Raw genomic sequence first — 20899 nt, 5'->3', positions numbered from 1 at the left:
CACTTGGGGCAGGACATCTTCCCCGACCCGGAGAAGGCACTCTACCCTTTTCCGGCTCAAGACCATGGCCTCGGATTTGGAGGCACTGATCCTTATCCCGGCCGTTTCACACTCGGCTGCGAACCGCTCCAGTGAGAGCTGTAGATCACGGTCTGATGAAGCCAATAGGACCACATCATCTGCAAAAAGCAGAGATGCGATCCTAAGGCCACCAAAACGGATCCCCTCAACACCTTGGCTGCGCCTAGAAATTCTGTCCATAAACGTTATGAACAGAATCGGTGACGTTTATGATAAAATTCGGGTGGGTTCAAGAGGGGCTCGAGATGCCCGTGTCACCTCTAACTATTTTGAGAGAAAATTTGTTCTAACATGTTCAAAACTCAAGCTATTCACGTAAGGAAAATTGCGAGCCCCTCGTGAATGCTGTCACAGCCCAGTGAGATAGCACCTTTACCAGCCTTTTTAGCACACCATCAAAGTTTATTGGTGACAGGATCAGGATAAATACAGAAATAAAAAAAGAAAACCCCTCTCCAGTGTGTTGTTTTGGTTTCTAGGGCACAAAGTGATGGTGTGCAGGTGCACAAAAAGGCTGCTACATCGTTGTTTCCAAGAAGCTCTGTTTTCCAGTTTACACTGATCCACCGAAAACAGTTTTTAAAAATCTGCTCTTTTGTTTGTTGCTTTTCTTTCCCCATGAAAACTCCATTTGTGTGTGGGTGAGAGATATACGAATGCAATGGAAATTTTCAGTATTTAAAGGGAAAATGAAAAGTGTTTTGAAGCTAACAAATCAAAACAAAGTTATAAACGGTGCATTTAAAAAAATTTTACACTAATTTAAAATTCATAATAAAAGATAGGGTTTCTTTGGTATTTTCCGTGATCACTCTGAAGCGTGACGTATCGAGAGCCAAACAAAGGAACGCCAACAAGGCAGTAAATGACAGTGGGGGTGAAATGGTTCAGTGCGTTGCAAATAATCGTGTAAACCGACCTAAAACTACAACAGCTGAGTCATTCTTCAGCTTCCCCAAGAACAAGAACATCTGATGGATGTGGTTAGTTAAGCTGCTGGTGAAAATTACAACCCAAAGTCTGCTGACTGACTGTAGAGGTAACACTTTGAAGAGGAGCACCTGAGATACAAACCTTCAATAGAAGAACCACCGCCTCTCATCGCCACCAGAGCAAAAACAAAAGATGTGTTTCAAACTGGTACTTTTATTAACAAAACTTGCTTCTTCTTCTTCTGCCTTCATTTCCCTTGATAAACACTGTGACAGTAACCTCCTCAGTGTCCTACAGGGGTCTGCCACAGCTGGCCCCACCTCACCAACCAAGGAGACACCACACACACAATCACTTCACTTCAGGATTTTGACACAAAAACTCTAAGAACTCTAAAAAAAACACAAACAAACAAAAAAAACTGTCATTATTGTTTTAATTCACAGAAACAGACCACTGGCGTGTTTTATGATGGTGTTTAACTAAAAGAACAAAACAATGAAAACTTCTTATTTTGATACCGTATTTTCCGGTCTATAAGGCGCACCTAAAAGCCTTAAATTTTCTCAAAAATCGGCGGTGCGCCTTATAATCCGGTGCGCCTTATGTGTGCACTGAATTCCAAAATCTGTCCGTGACACCGGGACGTACGGTAACATATAGTACCGGTACGTACGCTGGCAGCGATAAACCAATCAGACAACATCATGTAATATAATAATAATTCAGCGCTTGCCATCATACCGGGAGGATTAAAAAAGAACTCCAACCGCTGGACGTTGGTGTAAACAGGGCGTTCAAAGTGACGTTGCGAGTGGGAGATGGATGAACGACGGCGAACACACATTTACTAAGACGAGGGGGAAGCGCCGAGTGAGTTACGCCATCATATGCGAATGGATTGTGGATGCCTGGGCTAAGGTATCATTGCTGAACAGCCTCCTGATAACGAGACCGACTCTAACAATGATGAGAGGGAACATAGCATGTCTGATGGCAGAATTACCCAGCTGTTCAATTCAGACAGAAGATGAGGACTTTGATGGATTTGTGGAAGAAGAATGATAAAAAATATGTAAAATAATTGTTACATAGTAGAATAAAGTTCAACCAAAGTCATAGTTTTGCTTCCGTGACCTTGTTTTTTTTTGTAGACCGTATGTTTTAGCGTGCGCCTTACAATCCGGTGCTGAAAATATGGTATTTTATTTCATTTCCCCTTTAAAATATCTGGAGTAGTGTAGAGGTGGCCTAATTAATTTGACACAAACTAAATGGTTGAGGAGGACTCAGATCATTTGTGTCACTAATGAAATAAGTATTATTGTACACAGAGAAGTATGGCTTTCTTCAGATGTGTTTTTTTTTCCACAGCATCTGAGCCGAACAGAGCAGAGAAAACACTCAAGCTGAAGATGCTGCTCTCTAAACAATTTACAACTGCTCCCATCAGCAGCCGTTGTGTTGAACACAATGGATACAGCCTGTTAGCTGTTGCATAAACTTATTTGGCAAAGCGGCACGTTGTGAGAATAATGCAGTTTCATAAGAACAAAGGGTTTAGAAAGGACTAGAAACTTCTTATCTCACATTCAGCCGTGTGGAAAAGGCCTCAGCTGAAGCAAAAGGCTTCGTTGCAAAACTGATACCTAATACATATGTTACTGCTAGTACTAATACATCTTGATTAAAAGTGCTAACTTTTTAAAATATATTTAGTTTTTTTAAATACGCTTACTAAATTAGATCTGTTCAATAATTTTCAGTATGTTTTTCACAAACAGAACGCACTTGGCAGGCTCACATTCATTCTCACAGAGATACATGTGAGAACTATCATCATTTACTTTGTCTTTCTCCTTCAATTTTATATCTGACTGGAAGCTTGAAAAAGATCCATATCAACATGGATACCATCTGAACCTGAAAGGTGATGCCTGAACACATTAGCGCAGCCACTGATGTTGCCCATCTCGTGTTTGACGAGAGAATCTGCGATCAGATCACGGTTTGATTTGGAGTTAAATGAAAGAAAGTTCTTCAGCAGCATGTCATGTTTGTTACACCAACAACTGTCTGTGTCTAAATATGTAAATATGACTAAATAAATTTAGTGTTTATTGCAAAAAAGAACAGGAAATGCCTTACATTTGGTATTTATGACCTGCCTTAAAACCACAGCAGTCATAAAGTAATTATTTCTGTCAAACGTCTGGTGAGAACAGAACCCCTGAACTGAAAGTGTTGCTTTAAACAGGCCGCACACTGAACAGGACAGAAACAGGACCTACAGGGCCTGCGCTTCAACCGGTGCTGCTCAGGCCCCTACATCACAGTTTGACAACACATACAGCACAAGTAAAAAGAGGAAAATCCGAACGACAGCCGTTCCACTGTACCTCTTGTTGATGGGCTTCTCATGCTTCTCGTAGGGCTTGACGAACCACTTGCCGATGCGAACAAAGCTGCGATTCATGAGGCAGCGCTCCAGCAAGTTGTGGATCGCTTTGAACAGCAGAGTGCGACACTCGTAGGAAAGGCCGTTCTCCCACTGATCGTTATAATCGTCTAGAGAGGGAGAAACAAAAAGGAGACTGGGTCAAATGTGTGAGCAGAGAGTTAAAGCTTTGAAAGTTTTCGGGACCTTTATTAAACACACTAACGAGAACTCTGACTGGCCAAACGATGTTGAGGCTTTGGGAGCAGCGAGAACGAGCCGAATGTTGCTGCTGTGAGGAGAAGCACGGCAGAGAACAGCCTTGCACTTGATCAGATGGCACTAATGAGGCTATTCATCAGTGTTTACAAGACGACATACGGGAGTGCCAACTGTCATCTGAAGCCTATTGTCACATTTGTATTGTATCAAGACGTAGTACGAGTTTATAACCCCGCATTACCCCGTTTAAATTCAAAAGTGACACATAAAAAGATGAAACTCGTCAAACTTTTCCACCAAACACTGCTACATTATACATGCCTACATTTGATAGATATATTTCTGTAAATAACTGAGCAGCTGATTACCATAGCTGTAGGGCTGCTGTGGATGGTCGGCACAATCGATGATATTGGTGACGATAATTCGCAGATGTCAATATTTTTGCAGAAACAATTTCTATGAATTTATCTTTTAATTTCGTAAACCTCTCAAGCGCAACACCAACAGTTTTTTCTCCACACCGCTTCCATGCACTCCATGCAATCAGCTGAGTTCCAAGTCGGCTACAATTTTTTATCGGTTTTAAGCAATGGTACTTCAGGTAAAACCTCAGACTCGCTTTGAGCCGTTTTTGATCATTGTAGCAGAGCAACACCACCTGACTGCTGCAAATCTTCTATCTGTAGGTGTGGAAACAGATGTGGACACAGCACCTGCTGGGTGCTAATGTGCTGATTTTTACTTCTGCCCATTGTAAACTTTTTTTAGATGTATTGAAAAATGTTAATAGTTAAATTAATGCCATTTAAATTGTACAAATTCATTTATAATATATTCAAATAATAAACACAAGCCACAAGCATGATGTCAGAATGTAAGCTAAGTTATAAGAACATTTGGCAATGTTCCAGTCTCCTTTATTCCATATTAAATAGTCATGATGGATTTGTTTTTCTTCTTCAAAAGGACTGAATTTGTGTAATAGATGGATCTCTCTAAAGTTTGCTGCGGTTTTTAAATCCGGCACTAACCTTAGAGCATGCTGAATATTCAGACTTATTAAAGTCATAAAAAATAAGAGCTTAATTTTTATTCCTTGTCATGTTGTTGTCATATTATTTGTCATCAAGTTGGAACTGCAACCATATATTTTGTGTTTTCATTTGCTTTAAGTCTTTGTTCACATTTTTATTTGTGAAATACTGCAAACGCCGAAGTCAAGTGTTAAAAATAAAATAAACTAGAATTGCCAATTTTGATTTTTTTAATAAAATGAGTCATTTGGATCAATTAGTTAAAATAAAAATAGTCATTAGTAGCAGCCTTACACAGCAGTAGTTGTTAGCATTTACTATATTTTCAATTAAAACACTAGAGTAATTTTCACTTTAGATGACTCCTTATAGAAGAATTAGGAAAATTAAACTCCTTTTAATCTGCCGACTGTGATGTTCAGGACGCCGGGATTTTTTTTCTTTTTTTTTTTTTTAAACATTTCCTGAAATGCAAATGATCAAGTCAAATGTGACATTATGAGAAGATGTTATGTAAATGACAACAAAAGTGTGCTCACTGAAACAAAGAGCAGAAACCTGCTGCTGCCTGTTTTTAGGCTGCAGAGGTTTCAGGTCAAAACGTGAGGGTTCAAGACAGGACAGAGAATTAATGGTTCAATAAGAATCCTTCTTTTTTCTGTGAATAATAAGAGCAAGAAGAAGTAGCTTTATTTTATTGTTAAATTAAGCCACTGGAGAATTTGCAAACAGTCGGTATAAAACAAACAGAAGTAGAAATGAGGATTTTCATGAAAGCAGCTGATGTGATAACATATCTAATGTGACAAACACTCCCATGTTTGATGCTGCCGTCTTTGCATCCCGGACAGTTTCGGCCTCGTTGCATGAGCAGAACTTCTCAGGTGATGCAGCTGAAAACAGGCACCATGTTAGCAAGGGTACCTGGGTGGCTAAATACTCACACGGTAACCCACCGACCACCGACGCTATTATTTGTTGCAAAAGCATGTTGTCTGAAACCAGGCATTCCTACACACATCTAGGGTTGCATAACTTTTGAATTTTCAAAGTTGGAAACTTCCCATGGCAATTGACAACAATCTACGGGCGTTAACATGAATTCATATTCATGGGAATACACGTGGAATTTAAAACATTAGAGGCTGGCCCTTGACAGGCGTTTAAATATAGTTGGGAAAAATATATTTTAGATTTCTTTGTAGGGACAAATGTAAATTGCAATGTGTAAAAGTTTAGCTTAGTGTTCAATTAAATGCAGTTTACTGAAATTATGCAGATAAACTGACAGAAAAAGCCAAAATAATCTAAAAATGTGTGAATACAGAATTTGACACAATCTGTAAATACATTTGGATCTTTCAATTTTTTTTTTTGAGATAAGCAATTTATTGATTTTTCTTTTTATGTGAACGCAATGACAAAAAAACGTGAAATAAAATAACATTTTTGTTCAGAGTTGTGTATGTGAATTTAGAAAAGGATTACAACAACAACAGGTGGAGAAATGTAAAATGTTGTTCTCTTAGGCTGCTTTTTCATTTATGTTAATTTAATTTATTTCTAATGTGATTGACATTAGGATTCAAATTAGGTGCAAACAATTTGTATTTATTTTAATTGAATTTTTGTTCAAAACAGTATTTCAAAAGTACCTTTCTGTAAAACTGTAGTTGTGTAAATATTTGACACAAATATCTTACAATATCACATAATAAATAGCCATATTTTCAACTTTCCTGTCATTTTTTTTACTAAATCCCGATCGGCCCGCGGTCAGCCACCGACCACCGGGCTTAGTCTCTTTTCTGGGGGAAACCCTGTAATGCAAACTCATCAGACTCCAGTGTGAACAGTCTGTGGTCCTGAAGTGACTCATGCACAGAAGTTGTGACGTGACACGCAGCATTTATGTTGCATTTATGGAAATAAATCTGGATGCTACACATGTTAGAATGTGTGTACTGATTTTAAAGTTGTTGTGCAATCAGAGTCAACTGAATTACTGTCTAACACACTTGTTTCATTCAATGTTTACATTTGATGCTGACACTTCCTGCCTACTCCGCCGCAGAACTGTACTTCTGGAACTCCAGTATTGATCCCATCATCCAACGCCGACATTATCTGCCTTTGACAAAACAAAATGTTTGGGGTTTATTCCTGTTTTTTACAGTTTGTTTAAATTACCATCCATTTCCAGATAATTCCCACAAATTCCCATAATATCCATAGACAGTTTCCAATTTTAAATATTTCCAAACTTCCCCAGCGTAACTACCCACTGAAAACTTATTGGAAAATTCCCACCCCTTTGTAACCTTACACACATCTACAGCACAGTTTAGCAAACAAACAAACAGTTTATTTTTCAGACAGGGAAAAAAAAAATACAATCAAATGAATTTCTGTATGCTCTGTTAAGTTTACAGGACTTCAGTTATTTCCTACATCACACTGAAGTGAAACAAATCATGCAACAAACTCGGCCTCGCTGCTTGGGATAAAGAAGTGTGCCATTAGAGCCGTATCAGACTTGCTTTCTGAATCACATTCTGCGCTGGCCTGAATGCAGGTCTAATCTCATTAGACTGCTCACATCTTACAGCACTTAAGCTCCTTTCAGTGAAGTCTGCAGCAAACATCTTCAAGTGTGTCGTCCCTGCATGAGGCAGGAGCATAAATAAGACTGAGACCCGCTGTCAGGTGGGAAACAATACAGATTTTATTGATTTATTATGAAAACACTGCTGCTGTAATGTGCAGCTTGGTGACAATTAGTGTTAAAATAACCTCAATATCCAGGAAACCATTTGAAACTCAGCAGTTTTGTTTTTTTACGCTATGGAGAAGATTAATAAAATTAAACAGAACAAGAAGCAAAATCTTTAGGAGCACCGCTGAATAACCAAATTGTTTTTCTTTTACTTTGACATCCTAAAACAGAGAAAATTGCCCTAGTTATCCTCTCTGAATTAGCGAGGCTCCACAGGCCCTGTGCCATCTTGGCAGGTAGAAAAGGCTTGTTTAAGTGGACACGGAGAAAAAGAAGCGATATATCCACAGCCTCGCCAAAGCCATTTTCAAATCCTGCACTTTTAGGTGACACAACAGCTTAAAAGGTGGCCATTAAAGCATTACGTCCAACTACAAAAGAAAAACAAACCCCAGGTTGGCTGCCAAGAAATACGAGCTACATTATCAACAATTTTGAAAGAAACCAATTCATCAGGTGCAAACATATCACGAGGGATATGAGTGAGAACACAGACAAGCAGGACAAAGGCAGGAAAAAAGAAGGAAAACCGCAATTTCCCATTAAATATTTACAGCAACGGCAAAAAAAAAAAAAAACAGTATAAAGCCATTTAACTTTGCCGAAAACTGGGCCTGTGAACAGATCAATCGTGGAGTCAGGACCTTTTTTTTTCCCCCCTCTTTTTTAAAACTAAGCTCATGTTAAGTGATTTAACAGCTGGTGTGGCCAGCCTGAGACACATGGCAGGCAGAAGGGCAAAAAGTCAACAAGCAAAGAAAGTTAGCCTCCTGGGGGCCCTCATGATGCGTTGTGAAAAAGGAGAGGACAAATTCTCTTGGTTTAAAAAAAAAAAAAAAAAGACAATGCATCTGATAACATTCGACAAAAGGGGAAGCATGACTCATCCGACAGGATAGGCATCGAGTTAAACCTTCAGCACTTCTGCAGGCCTGTGTGGCTCCCCCTGTGGAACCTGGCAGGAACCTCCCTACATCAACCTCTATTCCCGGCCAAGACCACATCTGTCTCGTATGTGGCCCTCCCAGTCGCCTGTTACACCCTGGGCCGCCCCCTTCCCTGCAGCAACAAGAAGCCCTGAAACAGGCGTCTGGTTTGCATCAAGTGTTCCTAACGACCTCGTGTTGACTGCGAGGCCCCTCTCCACTTCAGACCGACACAAGTGATGCTGCAGTTAAGAGCGAGCTTTTGTTTTCCCCATAAATAAAACAACACTCGTTAGAAAGATCAATACCCGTAAAAATTATATTGAAAAAAGGTGAAAAAAATAAAGAAAGTCAATCATCCAAGGTAGGTGTGACTGCGGGGCAAATTGGACTGGTGGTGGTGTTTTATTTTGGCTTGTAAATGACATGTCTCTGCTCCAACCACAGCCGAAGAACTGCAGGCTGGTTTCAGAAGGAAAAGGAGCAACATTAACTCTAAAACACTTAAAAATCTTGAATCCCTTGAACACGTTTGATGACCTTATTACACTCGTCTGCCTCGAGTCCCTGAGTAACAGCCATTAGCCTACTCTGGGAGAAAAGCAAGAACAGAAGCCTTAGCTCGCATTAACGGTAATCCGCATCAAGCATGTAAACATGCAGCCGCTCATGAGGTTTGCCCGAATAAGGACTTACTTTTCCCTCAGATAAGATAAAAATAATAAATATCATATTATTGATTTAACAGAGCAGCGTGCCTGGTTGGCTCTGTAAAGGGGATGCCGCTCCATCCTTTCAAGGACTGCAGCGGGGTCACGGCTAAGGGTGCAAAGAAGCAAAAAACGCGCTTCTCTTGTGAACGTCTAAAAATCCAGCTCGCTCACAGATCTTAGGGAGGCGGGAAGTGGGCAAACGCGAGGGGTGAGAGATGAGTGGCCTCGTTTAGACAAAGATTTATGGGCTCAGGTGATGGCCGGGACACTTTCATGTTCCTGCCTCCTGTGAAGCCAACCCAGATGAGTTGACCTTTATAAAGAAAAAAAATAATTAAAAAAAACGCTCGGGCACAGCAGCTCTGTAAAGAATACTCACATCTACAGGCTGGACGCACAACAAACACCTTGGCCGTAACCTTACGAAACAAATTCAAAGCGTGCTGGGAGGATGTTTTATTTTCATCGAAACTAAACAAAAGAAATGTCTAAAAAAAAATAAAATAAATAAATAAAAGCTGCGCGAGAAAAAAATATAGTGTCTCCCTCTACAGTTTCTCATCTGTGTATAAGCAATTAGAGCAGCAGTCAGTCATTAAACAGAAAGATTAATGCCTTGTGATCAACTGTGCTCAGGGGGACTGGCCAAAAGGTTTTCTGCTCTCCTCCACTTCATCCCTCTATTCTTACTTATCTGCAAAAGGGGGGGGAGAGGAAAAAAAAAAAAAAGCAAGGACTCTCTGTGAAGTCTCCATTACTAATTGAAGAATACTTCCTCAGCATGGGGGTGGGGGGGCAGCAAAAGAGAGGAAGAAAGAGATATGAGAGGGGAGACGGAGACTGCACCCATGGGCCAGAGCTGCATGCATGGCCGAGTCTCAGCACTGTGCCAGCCAATGGAGATTCATCAGCGCGAGCGGGAGAGGGAGATGGAGCAGGAGGAACAGAGGAAAGCCGAGGGTGGTTCACGGGCAGGAGATTAGCCCTGGAAAATTGATCCCCAAGCACAAAAGCCATTGGTCTCCTCCACTTTTTCCCCCCCTCCCCAGAGCTGGTATGGGTTTATCAACTCATCAATCTCTGGAAACTCCTGTGTGTAATTCAACCATTTTTGAAGAAAAGGGGAAAGAAGAAAAAAAATAAAGAAAGAAAGCACAACCATTCCTGAGCTAAGGTTAACTAAGTGTATCTAATGGTTTTTGTTACACATCCGCAGTCTTACAAGAACAGAGGAGGAGGACAAACAGAACCTTAAAGACACACTTTGTTCGCGTTGACAGCTTGTGTTTAGAGAATTCAAAAATCCAGTTCGCCTTTCACAGGTCGTCCAAGTCAATAACATTTGGAAATCGTAAGGAGTGAGTGGCATTTCGCCTTTCTGAATCCTTGCCTAGGGCAGTCGCTGGGCTTGCAACGCGCATTACATCATCGCAGGGCTGAATCTGTATCACAGACGACGTCGTGTGTCATCGCTTCTGCCAGTGTTCGCAGAGAGCACATATGTCGTCACAATCTGTAAAAAGGGATGGCAAGTGCTGAGTCAGACGTTCACAAACCAGATGCCTGACATTTTACTTTAAGATTTTGACTGCTACAGTCAAAATACCCCCCTGGGTTTTAACTTTGCAAAAAGAAAGAGAGGGTCAGAAAACGTGGGGTACAAAAAACTCCAAACATGTTGAAATTCTTACGCACAAAGATGGGGCTTCAAGCTGATGAAAACAATCATCTTGCCTGATTTTTTTAAACTAAAATTATGTTGTGCTAAAAAGGAGACAGCCATTTTGGTCAAATCTTGTAAATGATGTTACGCGCAACCTCACGCAACATTGTGAGCTCTTGCAAGATGTTAGCCCTCAGAGAACGTGGTAATCTGCCATAAATCCTGTGTTCAAAGTTAATCAGTTGTGCATGTGCATCTAATGACCATATTCTGCAAGTTTTATTAAAATCCATCCAGTGGTTCAGGACAAATTTTGCTAACAGACGAGAGTTGACTCCAAACAGATCTTGTATGATCAGTTAGGGCTCAGAATATGTGTTTGGAATGACTCCCAGCTACTACCACTCTAAATTTTAGCTCAATATCAGTAAAGGTAATTAAGGCAAAGTCTTTTTTTGTGTTTGATAAAGTCCCTTAGCTGTGGCAGCCATCTTTAATGGGATTAATAAAGACCTGATATGTTATGGAAAAAAAAAATCGGTTCTTATAGTCAATACTGTAATCATGATTATTGAATACAATCATTTGTTGAATTTGGAAGCAGGTTGCATCTTTTGTGTTTAAAGAACAATTTGCCTTGAAGGTGAAATTTTCCTTCATACCTTTTTTTTAACATTTACTCAAAATAACTGACAATAAAAATTTATATATATATATATATATATATATATATATATATATATATATATATATATATATATATATATATTAGAATATATAAGGGTTTCCCCCAGTGTATTATGGGCCTGAATTATTACCTCACCGCACAAGGATGCGCGTGCCAACAGTGACACAATCGCGTTGTCCCCGCCCCTGTCTGAAGCTCCCGCGCGGTGTTTCGCCGTGCACCTTTTGTAAATTGGGGCGGACTGCGCGCTGCGCTCCGTTCGAAATGGATGATTTTGGTGCTCTACCAGAGCTGGTTCTCCTGTATCAGCATTTATATGATCCTTCTATGAGAGATCACAGAGATAATCAAATGGTTCAAAACTCATGGAAGGAGATCACTGCTGCAGCCGATAAAAAGGAGTGTTTTTAGACCACAGAGGGAAGAAATATTAGTCCTATGATGGGCGAATCACAACTAAAGCAAATAAATCAATAAAAGTCAAACTGAATGCTTTAAGTTTAAACATCCTCTCTGTATCACAGCCAGAAACACAACAGTTCTTCATCCTGAATACGTGCAACCGTATTTAAAGTGAAACCATCTGCTCTCTTTTTACCGTATTTCCACTGGTTACGTAGCGTACTGCCCCCCGTCTTTTGGGAGAAAACTGCACCGATGTGCTGTCAATGATGTGCTGTTTGCCTCACTGATGAAGATGATGATGATAATGGTGGCGCTCCACTGTGGTATCTGTTGTTGAGTTGACAGCAGCTTATTTTCCCTCTAAAGTTCAGTTGGACAGCTTTCAGCTGCTTCAACGCAGAGTTAGCAGACTTTAATTGAGGCTATAATGTCTTGAAAACATCTCACCTAAACGGCTGTAGTTTCAATATTTTCACAGCAGAATATCTGATTCCACAGCTCTCTTTTGCCTGATTTAATCTTACTGAGTTTTCACGTGTTTAGTTGAGCGGTCCCAGTTATTAAATATCGAGCCAACTTAAGGGAAAGGTGTTCTCCCAAATCACACGCATTGTTCAGAAATTTAATGTTTTGTTCTGAGTGTTTAGTCTTAAATTTGTCATTTCTGAGCAACAGAGTCATCTGTCTGTGATCTACGCCCCTCTCAGACACACAGACTGGAAGGGAGCTGCCGCAGCTCATTTAGAAGGTAAGACGAGACGAAAGTTCACTCGCAAAGTGGAATACAGCAGAATATTTTTAACAATAGTCAACCTTTTATTGTTGATTAACCTGTTTTTGTGATCGTTTGGAGCAAAAATCAAACTTTCAAATTTCATTTGTTCCACTCCAAAAGTTCTTTAGTTGGAGATGTACACCCAATGATTGCCTTATGGGAGTTTCAGTAAAATCAGGCCAGTGGTACATGGGATAATTTGCTAATGCTACAGACAAACAAACACACACACACACAGACATGGGCAAAAACATTATTGCTGCTTTGCCTTCGGCAGCAAGTGATGATAAACCAAATTTTAGAAAGCTAATGCTTTAAAAATCCCAACTACTTGGATTGGTCTCCTAAGGCTTGTTTCAAAAGTGCATCAGCGTACCATACAAGATACAAATTAGCAAAACTTAATAATTTCCAAAGGACAGTTTCTGCTTTCAACCAAAGACAAAAACTTGGTGTGATTTGTCTTTCTAAACTAATTTGGTTAAATATATGCGGTTTCATTTCAGACTCAAAAGGTGCTTCCCTTTCTAGAAACAGAAGGTAAAGGCAAGATGAAAAAAAGGAAAAACTGGACATAACCACGTGCCTCAAAAACTAAAGCCTTGTCCTGTTAGTGCACTGGGGATTAGTTATGGTCTTAGTTACTATATATCCTACTATATTTCTTGTCAACAAACATCTACGCTACAAGCAGAGCTTCAAACAGCTTTTCTTGCTGACATGAAAGCAGTTCAGTATTTTTTTTAAGTTGAAAGACCTTCAAAGAACAGAAAAAAACCAGGCTGACCTGTAAGAAAGTGAAACTTTCAGCTAACATACTCCTTACAGACTACTGAAATATGCCCTTTGGAACTTGATGTTCTGCCTTGAGGTGCAAGAGAGGACTGCTTTTATTTCACCCTTGATTCAAATGCACAAAGAAAGGTCATAACACAAATTAAGCTTAAAAAAAAAAAAAAAAGAGTGAAACGGACAATGCTGGAGAAACTCCACGATCTTTCTGCACACTGGCAAACCTGGTAACGAATGTCAGATGATGTCAAAACAAGCTCACGTGGTGCTGCTAAAATTAGCTTCGCTTTTCCTCCATCGCTGCGAGAATCTCAAACAATGCTCATCAAAGTGGTGGAGGAGGAGATGGGCATCTTAAATGCAGTCTTCGTCCACCTCCTCTAACATTCCTCTGGCAACTCTCCAGACACTGACTCGAACACCCGGTTATAAATACACGTGGGGACTCCAATGACCGCAGCAGAGATGGCACAATGATAACCTGTCTCTTCCTTTTGACCTTTCCCATATAATCTCTCAGCTTTACTACTTCAAAGCACACATAGGTAAGGACACACGGAAAACATGACACCCAATTCCAAAACTACTCGATACTGAGTTTTGGAACTGGTAGTATCTCACTGGGCTATGAAGGCAGTGATTTTCAAATAGTTGAAGTCTAGTTAAAATGGGCAGATCTGAAGAATATTACCACCACCACCCCATTTTAAAAACACTAGCACTTGATAGTGACACACCAATCTGTGTGCTTTCTTTTCTCCCCCAACACCTACTGCTGCCTATTCACTCACAAAACAAGAACAACAACAAAAAAAGCTCAAAGTAAAAGTGGAAACTATGGTTGAGGGTAAGCTCAGCTTTACTGTCAGAATATAAGCATCAGCCCTCCATGTTGATCCATTGGAAATAAGCAGCTAGTCCCAGCTAGCAAAATTAGTAGCAGGAGAGATTTCTGTTCCCAAAGCTTAGGTTTCATTAGTTTTTCAGCTGCAAGACATGAGGTAAAGTAAACTTTAATTCAACTCTGTGAGCACGGCTATTTTTCAGCAAAAACATGAAAAACACCAGCTGAGATTAGCACCTGTAAAGATGCTTTCTCTGCTTTTAAACCGTCGTTGCGCTGATGCATGTTGTGTTATATTAATTCACCCTGCAGGAGGACAGGATGAATGAAGCATGTGTGATAAGCATGAACCACTACAGGTTGGTTTTATGTTTATAAGAGGCGTCAGGTAAGTGAGGGGGATCAGACTTGACCAACATTTCGAGACATTTTGGAGACTCCCTTCCAAAAGTTGTTCGCCGACTAGACACCAGCTGGTCGCAGCCCAGTGAGGTACTAGTTCTAATGTACACACTGCCATTAAACTGACGGAAATACTGACTGAAATATAAAAAGAAATGCAAAGAATGATTTGGATATGGAGCCCACCAATCAAGCGTGATAATCGGCTGTAGAAAACAATTGTGTCAGAGACAGCAGCAGAAGATGCTCCTGGACTTGAAGGGCAGGAAAGAAAAGAAGGACAAGTTCAAAAGAACTTTTAAAAAAATTCTTGTAATAAATACTCTCACAGATGAATATCCATGAGCAATTTCAGTGATATATATATATTTTTTTTAAATTATGTCCATGGAGAAAAAAAAAAGAAGCAGCCATTCATCTTTCTTGTTGCATGCCCCTGGTCAGGAGTCTTTGCAGTGAAGAGGGCGATGAGCAGATCATTTGCATAAGAATACATGCCTTTACTCAACAGCTGAGATGGGGGAGGCAAGCTGTTTAATTCAGCGATGGCTTTTGCTCGTTGGGAGTAATTTCTGTGCATGGCCAGAGGAAGATTAGAATTGGTTTTCTGGTTGTGTTAGCGCGAGCAGGGCGGGTTGTCCGACATCACAGAAAAAAAAAGAAGAAAAAGGCATGGTGGTTTGTTCCCCTCGCATTCCTTCAATGGTGATTAAGGGTTTGACGTTAAAAGATCCCTCAAGTTTTCCGCCCTTCACTACTCCCATCTCACTCCTTCTCCCCTCGTCTCCCTAGAGAGAGGGGATTACTGGCACACTGGTACGCACAAATGGCACTTGCTCAAAATTAAAAGACTTTCACAGGCTGCTAATCTAATGAGGGTGGAAAGGGGATGTGGGGAATGAGCGAAGCGCCATTTCAGCTGCCGAAATGAAAGGATAAGGGTGGATTTTCATGTTTACCGCCAACACTGCCCTAAACACAAAAACGAGGCTGAAGAGCAGAAAAAGAAAAGAAAGCTCTTTGAAATCCCTAAAAGGCTAGGACCAAAGTCACACTAAAACCCAAGCAAGTAGCAGAACGTGTGCGTGGTTGTTGAAAGACATCCATAGTTGACCAGGACCCAAAGTTAGCTGGTGTTTATCAACTTGCACTTTTCAGGCAAAGCACCAAGGACCATCGACAAACAGCTAAAAATCCTCATCCTTCCCTTTTCGAGTAAACACTGCGAGATCAGTGGTCATCCATTTTGGTGCTCAGAACACAAATCATTTACTATCCTATCAGCATTATTAGGATATTATACTTAGCAGCACCCCAACCCTCAAAATAAATAAATAAATAAAACTCCAGGAACAGTATTAAAAGCTACTGGGATGGGCTAGTTGCATTAAACCATTACTTGAGCACATGGGTTACAAAACTCGGGTAAAAATGGTCTAGATGGGTTCTGTCAATCTTTCATCTGTGTCAGGAGGAAGAACAACAGGGTGTACGCTGGTCCCTGACCAAAGTTCAGAATAACTAGGGTCAAAAGCTAACAGGTTCTAAGAACAATTCTCTTTCGACTTAAATACGGTCAGCTACTGGCTCATAACAAGTGTACTGTTATATTAGGAGAAGGGGATACAAGGGAGGGTTGTTTTGGTTCACTACAATGGCAGTGTCACACACAACACCAACAATTAAAGACCCATTCAGTAGGGGTGGGAATCTTGAGGCACAATTCTATTATGATTTGGAGGGCTGCAATATGATTACAAAATGATTTTAGATGCTTTTTTTATTGCCTGCAATTAACAGGTTTGTGAATAAACACCAGGAGGCAGTTGGTAAGCTTTTGATGTTTGTCCAAAACACTGAACTCTAGACACAAATACAAATTTATAAACTGAAATCATCATGGCTTATTTTTTATAAATGCTGTTTATTTATTTTCTTGCGCAATAAAGAGTTTACAACATATGCTAAAAAAACTATTAATCACAGGCTTCTGACCATCAATTAGCATAGATGCTAAGTTAACACTGAAAACATTATAGAAAAGCTAACATGATTAGCATTTTGTTTGCGCTTCAAATTTATACACAAATCAAACATTTCAAAGACATTACTTAAGACCGTCCAGTCATGAAAACACACTGAAACTTGTTTTAACTACAGCAGCTACGGTGGCTCATCTGGGACAAACAGCCCAGCACAGAATCTACTCTGCTGACTCTCTTAAAGCTTAAAGTAGCAATACAGATTACATTCAACAAAACTGATTTTTTGACATTTGCAAATCAGTTTAGAATCTTCCATGTCCGCAATGCATCTAAAAACAGATTATAATCTGTTCACACTGAAAGAGTTAAACATAAGGAGCACAGGATCTGAAAAACATGGACTCTGTGACATGTTACGATCATTTGCACAGAGAATAGAAGGCATCAGAGAGTTCTTTCATAATTTCAAGGAGCACTGCATAAAAAAAGAGAATATTGTTTTGTGCTGAAATGCAGTAGGGTCAATTAGCTAAACTGTATCACCTGAAACAGCAAAAGCTGACATGAGAATATAGCAGCATCTCTAACAATTCCCATAACGCCCTCCGTCTGCTTGAAATGTAGCACACTCCATCAGAGGGACCCGAGCGAACCGCTTCAGGTTATTACCAGGGCCCGTTAGGCTTGAACGAGCTGCCCATCGTAGCCTTCAGCTCCCATTCAAGCAAGCTGCCCACTTCAGGCACAATGTCCCATAATGAAGGAGGAGTCCCAGGCAGTCCGTGTTTGGCTCAGACTGAGAAGTCAAAGTTCCATCGAGATGGCAGGGAATGCGCATGAAGATGGCGTTTTCCCATTTTCCACCGCTAATGCTGCTGTTACCCAAAAGGAGAAAGCGGGGAGTAAATGCATTTGCCTCATTTCTGCATGGCTGCTTGTGCATACTGTGCTCCTCACTCGAGTTATATCAGTCTCTTATGCTTTCCTTTCTTGTTTATCCTCGGAAGAGTAGCGACACGTGACCACAGCAATGCCTTTTCTTACTCCGAACTGGAACGCAAGGAGCTGCTTCATCTGCAACGGAGCAGCAGCTACTTAAATATGTTGACCCTGTCGTAAGCACACAGGCAGATGAAACGCAGCGTGATGCCCAGAGTCTCTGAGGAGCAAGAGATGCCCTACAGATGTTGGCACAGGCAGTATGGCTGGCAACAATATCAGTCAGCAGAGAGGTGAATCCGGGGGCATGACGGAGATATCTGATTACATTAATACCAACACTTTCTGTAGCTCTAAATTACAGGGCATCCCTCTGATAATCACCTACTGAAATCATTTTTTAAAGCCCAATCAATAACATATCTTGACTTGGGATCTATGTTCAAGTGGTTCCTATACACAAGATGTGAGCTTTACACTTTTTATCTTTTACAGCCATCATTCCTTTATAGAAGTATAACTGTGGGTGAATCTATGAAAGGTCCATTGGTAGGTAGATAAATTTTATAGTCATAGTTTTTTTTTCTGAAGCAACAATGTGCTCTTGCAACAGCAGGGTAAATTACATTCTCCTAAAGACCATCTCTGTCAAACTGCACAGCTCCATTGACCCCCCTCCATACAGAGAAACTACAAGCACCTTGGGCATTGCTCTATAGCTGACCCTGCCCTCCATAAAGTGAAGAGACAACATAAAGAGGATGCACCAACATCGCTAAACAAACAACCTATGGATTTGTTTTGTTGTTGTTTTTTAATTGACGTGACAAGCCAAACAGACTTCACCTGCAAGCTCGTGGTGGATGAGGTCAGCGAAGTTCGGGTCGTCGCCCCACCAGAAGAGCCACAGCTCCCTCCGGCCCTGCGGCTGGCTGCGCCGCCACACGCTCAGCACGTCGGCCTTCAGGCAGCGGCTGAAGCTGCACAGGATGGGGTCCTCCTCTGTCACCGGGAAGAGGATGGGGGCAGAGGTGTGACCCTGCCACACAAACCTCTTCCATTTGATCCCTGTCAAGTCAGCCTGCAAAGAAAAGAAGGAGGGGGGGGAGAGACTGTTAGAGCGAGGAGTCGCTGGATCAGGATCTACTCAGCACATCACAGAAAATGTGTGCTTTGCAGTGTTAAAGGTAGTTATTAATCCTCTTTGATGGGACAGTTCACCCCATTTCTTCCCATGCCATCCTACTCTGTGTGTGTGTGTGTGTGTGTGTGAGCGCGCGCGTGGGGTGGGGAGGGGGCAGAAAATAAGGACTGAAATGGAAGGTAGGGAAAAAAGTAAACAAATATATAATGGCTCCTTAAAAATTTGGATATTTAATTGATTCTGTAAAAAGGACTGTATACGAGCTTTGGGTGCTTTTAATATTACAAAAAACAGAATGTTCAAAACACACATTAGACAAAAACTAATGCTGGTTAATATGGTCTCACTGCCTTAATCCTCATTATTGGTGAGTGCTGGGGGGGGGGTGCCTTTCTCTAAACGCTGTCTGGCTTTTATACCGAGAACAAAACCCACAGGAAAAAGCCTCATAGGCAGTAAATCACTAGCAGGGTTATTAAGTGTTAAAACAGGAACATTAGGCTCCACTGCTGACTCGCGCCGCTGCTTATCAACCAAGTGCCGACAGACTACCCATGTCTACCTAAACAAATGCCCACATACACACGCCGGCTACGTTGCAGCACGCACAAACATCTATTTCCACCAGCATTCCCGGTCCTCCATTTATCCTCGTAGGCATTTCAAATAATCTGCGGGAACATGGACTGTTCATTACGCAGCCGTTTACTCCTATTCGGTTCGGGCAGAGTTAACGAGCCGTCCCTGTGTAAATTCAACCAATTAATCCATTACAATTCAGGGGATATCTTAACTCAAGTGCAGAGGCATCGAGCGTAAAAAAAAAGTGATTACCCGTGGTAGTGGCGAAGCACTGGTCTTTTTGCCTGACTAGGGATAAGCTGGGAGATTTGTGGTGTAAGAAGAAATGGTGGTGGAGGCGTCGGGGACTGTCAAATTAGTCCTGTGTGCTGTCGGCTGGAGCAAACGTGGACGACAACAACAGGTAGGGAAGCCAGAAGATGGAACAACAATAACAACCTTCCTGGTCTATTTTTATGACCCCATCACAAGCCCATAATGTAACAAAGCAAAAAACATCCAACCTAGGTTCTTATTTTACAATCAACTCCTTCAAATTCTAGGGAAACTACCACAAAAAAATCTTATCCGTTAGTATAACTAAAGCAGTAGAAAGCTGCTCTCACATCATATAAAGTACATATTCAAATTAGTTCTAAAAAGTATATAATTACCCAGTCAGACTTTACAAGAATGATTCATGTAGATGACTATTTGCGTGCGACCTATCAGTTTGAAAGCACAATCAGACTTGTACAGAGTCAAATAAAAATGTCAATAACAACCAAGGGGAAGATGCTACTTTAACATTTTTGCCCTGAGAGAACCTGTAGAACATTTAGAGAAATCTGTGTAAATATATTGATGAAATTATTTTTAGGAAGCTCCAAGGTTTACTGAGCAAAGTTATCGAGACCCCTCAGCAATAAATATAAAGAAAAGAGTGTTATTGGCAAGATGGTATTGATTAGCAGATGAAGAGGCTTTATAGGTGAGCTGCCATTGATCAGATAGCAAAAATCTGAGCTTTTCAACTGCATGTTATATGTGCAATCACTATAGAGACATAACATTTAAGTGGGGAAAAAAAAAGACCGGTGGCCCATAAGAATTGTCAGGGGTAAATACATATCCTCTATGCATCACCATAAAACCACAAAACATGTGTTTAATTTACTACCCACCACGAACAGAATGTTAAAAGAAATGTTTCGAGTAACGGCAGGAAAAGCTTGGGTTGCATCATAGTCAAGTTTCATCAATAACCACAGTATTTGTCGGTGTGCGTGATCCAAACAGCGCGACCTCCGATGATCTACGCCATGTTCTGAGGATTTCCAAAGCTGCTCCACATGCAGACAAGACGCTCAGAGGTTCAGACAAAGCCGAGGCTGCGTGCAACGGCAGAGCTGCAGCAGTTGGGCTGCTCTTTCCTGCTGGAGCGCGAGAAGCTCAACTTTACACCTGCGTCTTGCTCGGAAACATCTGTGCACACAATGGAAAGGGAGGGTGGAAACAACGGTTAACTGTGAAACCAGATCGTAAGCACTGCAGACGGGCAATTAGAAGGCGAAGC

The 20899-nt window shown here is 40.9% G+C and overlaps 1 protein-coding gene across 1 annotated transcript in view; it reads right to left on the bottom strand.

The window, feature by feature from the left end:
* Nucleotides 1-20899, bottom strand: part of med13a (mediator complex subunit 13a) — an 88245-nt gene that overhangs the window by 60069 nt on the left and 7277 nt on the right. Inside the window, exons 2-3 of the mRNA XM_017433594.3 lie at nt 18465-18699; nt 3414-3582 (exon numbers count right to left, since the gene is read on the bottom strand). Coding sequence (XP_017289083.1) covers nt 3414-3582; nt 18465-18699 — 404 coding nt within the window. The remainder of the gene's footprint in view (nt 1-3413; nt 3583-18464; nt 18700-20899) is intronic.

This window comes from Kryptolebias marmoratus, linkage group LG13 (assembly GCF_001649575.2).
Source record: "Kryptolebias marmoratus isolate JLee-2015 linkage group LG13, ASM164957v2, whole genome shotgun sequence".
NCBI lineage: Eukaryota > Metazoa > Chordata > Actinopteri > Cyprinodontiformes > Rivulidae > Kryptolebias > Kryptolebias marmoratus.
Note: the sequence above shows the minus strand (reverse complement) of the source record. Positions and strands in the feature narration are given on the sequence as shown.